Source organism: Eschrichtius robustus, chromosome 19 (assembly GCF_028021215.1).
Source record: "Eschrichtius robustus isolate mEscRob2 chromosome 19, mEscRob2.pri, whole genome shotgun sequence".
Taxonomy (NCBI): domain Eukaryota; kingdom Metazoa; phylum Chordata; class Mammalia; order Artiodactyla; family Eschrichtiidae; genus Eschrichtius; species Eschrichtius robustus.
The window spans coordinates 50,948,047-50,954,833 of NC_090842.1; the positions used below are offsets into that span (position 1 = coordinate 50,948,047).

Genomic DNA, 6,787 nt, shown 5'->3' on the forward strand with positions numbered 1-6,787 from the left:
AGGTTAGGCTCTGGTTAAATAATTTCTCCTGAGAATAGACCTTGCTAAGAACAGAATGTTCTGGGACTTCCGTGACGTCCAGCAGTTAAGACTCCATGCTTCCACTGCAGGGGGCACAGGTTTGATCTCTGGTGGGGGAACTAAGATCCCACATGCTGCGTGGTGTGCCCCCCGCCCCCACCAAAACAAGCAGACAAACAAAAGAACAGAATGCTCTGGCATATCCCAAAGTGGTTCTTTTACTCATCTGCTGACTGTCTTGTTGTGAAGAAGAGTTCAGGTAACTTACCTGATTTTTGTTAAGTTTGTAATTAAGTATTTAATAAAAATGTCTTTTTAAAAGTATGTTTTCAGTTTCCTAAAAAGATGAACATAATTCTGCTCTTAGGTATTTACCCAAATGATGAAAACTCATATTCACACGAAAACCACACATAAATGTTTAATAGAAGCTTTACTCATAATTGCCAAAACTTAGAAGCAACTAGATGTCCTTCGGTAGAGAAATGGATAAACAAACTGGTACATTCATACAGTGGAATATTATTTAGTGATAGGAGGGGGAAAAAAGAGCTCTCAAGCCATGAAAAGACATGGAGGAACTTTAAATGCAAATGGAAAAGGGAAAGAAACCAGTCTGAAAAGGCTATATACTGTATGATTCCAACTATTATGTGACTTTCTAGAAAAGGCAAAACTATGGAGACAGTAAAAGAATCAGTGATTCCCAGGGATTGGGGGAAGGGAGAGATGAATAGGTGGAGCACAGAGGATATTTAGGGTTGGGAAATTATTCAGCATGATATTATAATGATAGATTCATGGCATAATGCATTTATTAAAATACATAGAACTATACAACACAGTGAGCCCTAATGTAAACTGTAGACTCTAGTTAACATTAATGTATCAATATTGTTTCATCAGAAGTAACAAATATTCCACACTGATGCAAGATGTTAATAATAGGAGGAACTGTATGCAGGGGAGAGAGTGGGTAAACCTTAAACATGCTGTAAAAAACAGTCTGTTAATTTTTTTTTTTTAATTTTTTTTACCTTGGTTTTTTCTTTTTTTTTTTTTTTTTAATAGTAATCTTTTATTTATTTTTATATTTATTTTTGGCTGTGTTGGGTCTTCGTTTCTGTGCAAGGGCTTTCTCTAGCTGCGGCAAGCGGGGGCCACTCTTCATCGCGGTGCGCGGGCCTCTCACTATCACGGCCTCTCTTGTTGCGGAGCACAGGCTCCAGACGCACAGGCTCAGTAGTTGTGGCTCACGGGCCCAGTTGCTCCGCGGCATGTGGGATCTCCCCAGACCTGGGCTCGAACCCGTGTCCCCTGCATTGGCAGGCGGATTCTCAACCACTGCGCCACCAGGGAAGCCCAGTCTGTTAATTTTTTTTTAACTACTTCATTCAGTTCAGATTTTACAAAGTATACCCAATTATGTGAAACAATTATTATTTTGAATAGAAACTTTAAGATGATTAATTATCTGTTTTACTTATGAAATCTAAATTGTTGAAGCATTTCAGGACTACTTACATTTTCTGTGAATCTGTAAGTTAGCACAGAGTTCATGTTGAAAATTATTTAATTCTTTTCTGCTTTTTTAAGCAATAGAGTGGTATAGAGTATTGATTTTGTGTATTTGTGTATGTGGGTGTGGTTAAATAATATAGAGCAAAGATTTTTCTTATTACTAAATTAGAAATCTTTCCAAATACTGTAATAGCTAAAGTAATTTGGGATGTTTGTCCTGATTCTTATAAATTCTTTATAATGTAAAATACTTTGTTTCATTGATTCTGAGATATCCACCCTAGGACATTTTAGCCTCTGAAATCAATATCTCTTATAATCAGTGGCATCTTAGATTCAGTGAAATGTGATGTCTAATAAGTCTTCAGGAGAATAAATTTAATAATTGTTACAGAATCATTGTAATTACTAAAAATGATATGGGATCATCTGATTTACTTCATATCTTTCAGATGCTCTTTGTGTGGGTATGTATGCAGCCATCCTCCTTCTTTGAAGTCTCATATGTGGAAGCATGCCAGTGACCAAAATTATAACTATGAACAAGTAAACAAGGCTATTAATGATGCAATTTCACAAAGTGGCAGGTATTTGGTCTTACTGTTATATATAAATAGGTTATTATTTATAATTATATATGCATTATATATAAAGTTAGGATTAAATCTGCTAGTCTACATTATAAGCAACTCAAGGTTTGATGTGCTTTCTTTTGTTTTTAAGAGTTCAGGGGAAATCCTCCGGAAAGACTGTATTAAACAGCAGTGAAGAAAGAGCTGATTCTCTCACTGGAAGTTCAGAAAATTTGGTGTCATCCTCAGAGCTGATTTCCCAGGCTCCCAGTGAAGTCGTAGGTACCAATGAGAATGAGAAACTAAACCCTACAAGTAATACCTCATATAGTTTAGAAAAAAACTCCAGTCTGGCCCCTCCTGGCGTGGAATATTGCGTTTTACTCTTCTGTTGTTGTATTTGTGGTTTCGAGTCTACCAGCAAAGAAAATCTTTTGGATCATATGAAGGAGCATGAGGGTGAAATTGTAAACATCATCCTAAATAAGGACCACAACACAACTCTAAACACAAATTAGGTGGAATAGTTATCTGAAGAGGAAAACAGCAGAAGAGGAATCCTTTAAACCACAGTTTGCCCTTTGTGCTGTCCAGTAACTTACTAGGCACAGAAGAAATAGTTGGTGTGATTTTTGAAGAAATGACAGATGTGACTTTGGAACAAAATTTGTAATGTAATAAAAGGAATTCCAAATGGATAAGGGGTAATAATATTTAAGCCTTTTGAGTGAGGAGAAGTGGGTTGAGGAGGCAGCAAAGATGTACTCTTATAATAACCCTCTGTTACCTCTTAGTTTGAGTGTATTTATTATTAAAAGCTTGTTATAGTGTAGAAATGCAAGCAAAAGAGTTAAGACTTAAGGGCTTTTCAGGAACTGTTCTAAAACTTACTGTTATGAAAGTGTCACAATCTTAAGCAGAGCTTAATATTTTTCATTCTCAATTTTGACATGAATGACAACCCTCTTGTGAGAAATGGGAGGCACGTGTCTGAGGGTTTTCTGGTATCAACAAGGAAAGAAAAGATCATTACAGGGCTTTGAGATGATCAACCTAAATCTTTAGCCAGATTGATAGGAACAAATCATATACTCAACCTGAGATATATTACTTTACTCTTTAGAAAGAAAAAAAAGAAAAGAGACCTCTAAATCCAAATCTAGATTGTAAATAGGCGTTTACAAAGTAAATTATTGTCTTAAATTTACAGTGAATGTCTTGTGGGCAAAGGAGGAAAGAGGTGAATTCCCACCAGCCTCAAACCAAATCTCAAGGTTCATAAAAAAGGTGACTGGTTGAGCACAGTGCACTTCTCAGAGGTTCTTTTCAGAGTGTTGATGGAATACCCCAGCTTCTCAATAGTTACATAGGCCTTCTAATCCACTCTTCTAAACTAGACCAAGCTTGTTGTCTAAAAACAACAAAGTAGGAAAAATTGCATTTGCTCATCAGACCTTGGAAGTAGTTTGAACTGTTAAATAAAAATCATTTGTGGGAAGAGGAATGAAATTCAAAAGCCCCTTAAAATGAGTACTACTATTGAGATTTTACTTCCTGGAGCTTTTTATTTAGTTATTCTTAGCATAAGAGATACAACCAAATGTGGCTAAAATATAGTAAAAACTCAGGTTGTTTATGAAACGTTTAATAACAAAAACTATTTGGGTTTCTCCTATCCAGGAAATTGTATTTTGTTGGTGTGCAATAGGACACATGGGAAGCCAACTAAAACTCGCCATCAAATAGATGTAATCTTCTCATTAATTACGCATTTGTATTACAGTGCATTTCAAAGAGTGAAGAGAACGGGGGTTTTTTGGTTTTGCTTTTGTAGTTGTGATCATTTACGTATGCATTGTTCTGTTAATGTCAGTTCTGCCTACAAGTCAAAAGGCGGCCGGTGCACCATGCGGTGCACCGTCTTCACGGTGCTCTTTCTGAACTTGACTCTAACATCTTCTAGAGCTGAGGCTGTGACTCTCATAAAGCTTAGAAAACATCGAAAACAGAATTTCTTGAATAGGATACTCTGTAGACACATTTTAGGAAAGAATTCTCTTCCCAAAGTCCAGGTATGAATCGAATGAATTAACATTTTTCAGATAGCATTAGGAACTACTTAAGTGGGGCCAAGTAACCTGAAATACTGTCTGATTTGCGTGGGGTTTTTTTGTGTGTTTTTTTTTTGATTTGCTTTTTAAAATCTAATTTGATGATGATATTTGAACAAACAGAGTTGATTGTAAGTTTGCAACTCTTTAATTTACGTAGCTTTAGTTTATTTGTGAAAGTTAATCCATTTCTGATATCTGGTTTTTAAAAGAGAAAATGGATTCATATATACTAAACTATATCCCCCAAATCCACATGCAGTGGGTTTTCTCATTTTCTCCTGTTTTCAGAATTAAAACACAGTTGTATTTCATTTCAAATTCAAAAATAAACTAAAATATTTTAAATGGTTCCATTATTACTATATTGTTCCCACTTAGTTTTTTCATTACTGGTAGCTCTGACTCAATGTTTCTTTATAAAAATCTATTATTCTGAAAATTAACAACCTTAGAAGAGTTTTTGTTTTATAAATTTTCCTTGGCTTTAATTTTATATAATCATTTGGAAAATGCTAATAACCAAAAAACATTCCCAAAATTTCAACAGTGTATTTTTAAATTAACTTTCTTCATTTCCTTAAACTACTTCCATTGATTGTTACTTAAATTTTCCATTTGGAATCATGAATTTAAAATTTCCCTAGCTCATGGGAAAAAATTAACCCAGAAGTTCAAAAGTCTTTAAATATTCATCTGCTTCCAGCCTAAAATATCTTCAAAAGCTTTCTCTTGGCCTATAGGAGGAACCATATACCAAGGATGTTGTGTACCTTCCCATTATGGTTTTGTGGCAAGCCTTAAGTTAACCCTCCCCACTAAGAACAATTGAATATGATGAAGACTAAATATGCAATTTTAATTATAGAATATATATTTTAAAAATCAGCAGGAATTCCCTTTATAGGAATAACATTTACTGGTACTAGATCTTTTGCCATGTAAAGCTCAGTATTTGTTTTCCACTCTGAACACTTACAATTCTAAGATTTGACAGTGAAAATAGTTTCTAAAACACTTACTGGATAAGGCAAAGGTGGGGAGGGGGAAGATGATGCATTCTGATCATTATAAATAATACTTTTTCAGGGCTCTATCATTTTCTCTCTTTCTCTAATAATCCAGAATGTGGTCGGTATCCCCAGTGTTCTAACAGTACCATGCCTGTATTCCAGGTGACCTGTAGACTTCAAGTTCTGTATCCAGCCAGTGCAGTGTAGTGACACTGACGGAAGCCTTTATTCTAGATCTTTCATCTATTTGAGGTAGCTATCAGTGGCTTTGTTATTATTTTCTTTGTCTTTTCTCACAAAGCAAATGGTGGGCACCTATGTTTACATTGTATCTTCCTGCAGTGTACTTGGCTTGACAAAGACAAGCAGGCTTCTCTTTTGAGACTTATTATATTTTTAGTTTTCATAGACACTTATTTAATCTTTTTTTATTGTACAGCAAGGTGCTCTAAGTAATATTCTATAAAATATATTTAATAGAGATTTGAGTTGATATTCATGGACATGAATACATGTATTTTTTTAAGAAATAAGTATTGTGTAACACTATGGCATTGCTTCTATAGCCAAAGTCTAAAAATTTCTGGAACACTGACATGTAAAGACTACAGTTAATTCTGACACTGTATCTTATTAAAATAGGATGATTTGCATTTTGTAAAATTATCCTGCACATCAAGCTGCATGCCTTAACGCCTAAAACTCTAGGATTGTTTTCATGGTAGAACAGTTTATCTGTTCAACAAACAGTGAAGCAAGGTCTTAGCGCTTCTTTAACTACCTTTGGAAATACTGTACAATGTTAGAATAATTTATTTTGCTTTACAGAAGTTTGTCATGTATTGACTTTAATATTGTATTTTGGTAATAAATTTTTTGTTAAAAACACTTGCCTCTAAGTTTTATTAACAAAAAGTTATATCCATTCTTATTTTGGAAATGTTGATTTAATCACTTAGAAATTTGGATTTAAATAATGAAGAACTTCCCCAGGCTTAAACTAAGGCTTATGATTACCCTTTGGTAACATGTTAAACTATTGATGACTAGCATTAAACTGTGTTACACAAAGGTAATTGAAAAAGCATTTAGATTGTTTTAATCTTTTTAAAAATTCAATCTAGGAACTCCCCTGGTGGCGCAGTGGTTACGAATCCACCTGCCAATGCAGGGGACACGGGTTCAACCCCTGGTCCAGGAAGATCCCACATGCCTCAGAGCAACTAAGCCCATGTGCCACAACTACTGAACCTGCGCTCTAGAGCCAACGAGCCACAACTACTGAGCTCGTGCCTAGAGCCCGTGCTCCACAGCAAGAGAAGCCACTGCAATGAGAAGCCCACAAACCACAACGAAGCGTAGCCCCCGCTCACTGCAACTGGAGAAAGCCCACGCACAGCAGTGAAGACCCAACACAGTCAAAAATAAATAAATTTAAAAAATTTTTTTTAATTCAATCTAATTTTGTAGTTTTTTTCCTTGCTACACAGTTCTTCACTTTATCTTCCAAATCACATCCTTATACGCTTTAAATTCTGATGTAGTCAAA

The 6,787-nt window shown here is 35.2% G+C and overlaps 1 protein-coding gene across 6 annotated transcripts in view; it reads left to right on the plus strand.

The window, feature by feature from the left end:
• The window catches only part of ZNF507 (zinc finger protein 507), a 47,098-nt gene extending 40,974 nt beyond the window's left edge, over positions 1-6,124 (plus strand). For 5 of the 6 annotated variants that reach the window (XM_068528563.1, XM_068528567.1, XM_068528564.1 and 2 more), the window contains 2 exons: positions 1,995-2,129; positions 2,266-4,625. In XM_068528563.1, the coding sequence (XP_068384664.1) occupies positions 1,995-2,129; positions 2,266-2,632 (502 nt within the window). In that variant the 3' untranslated portion in view covers positions 2,633-4,625. Of the gene's footprint in view, positions 1-1,994; positions 2,130-2,265; positions 4,626-5,400 lie in introns of those variants that run through there. The other variant, XM_068528568.1, reaches the window with a different exon arrangement.
• The last annotated feature ends 663 nt before the right edge of the window (positions 6,125-6,787 follow it).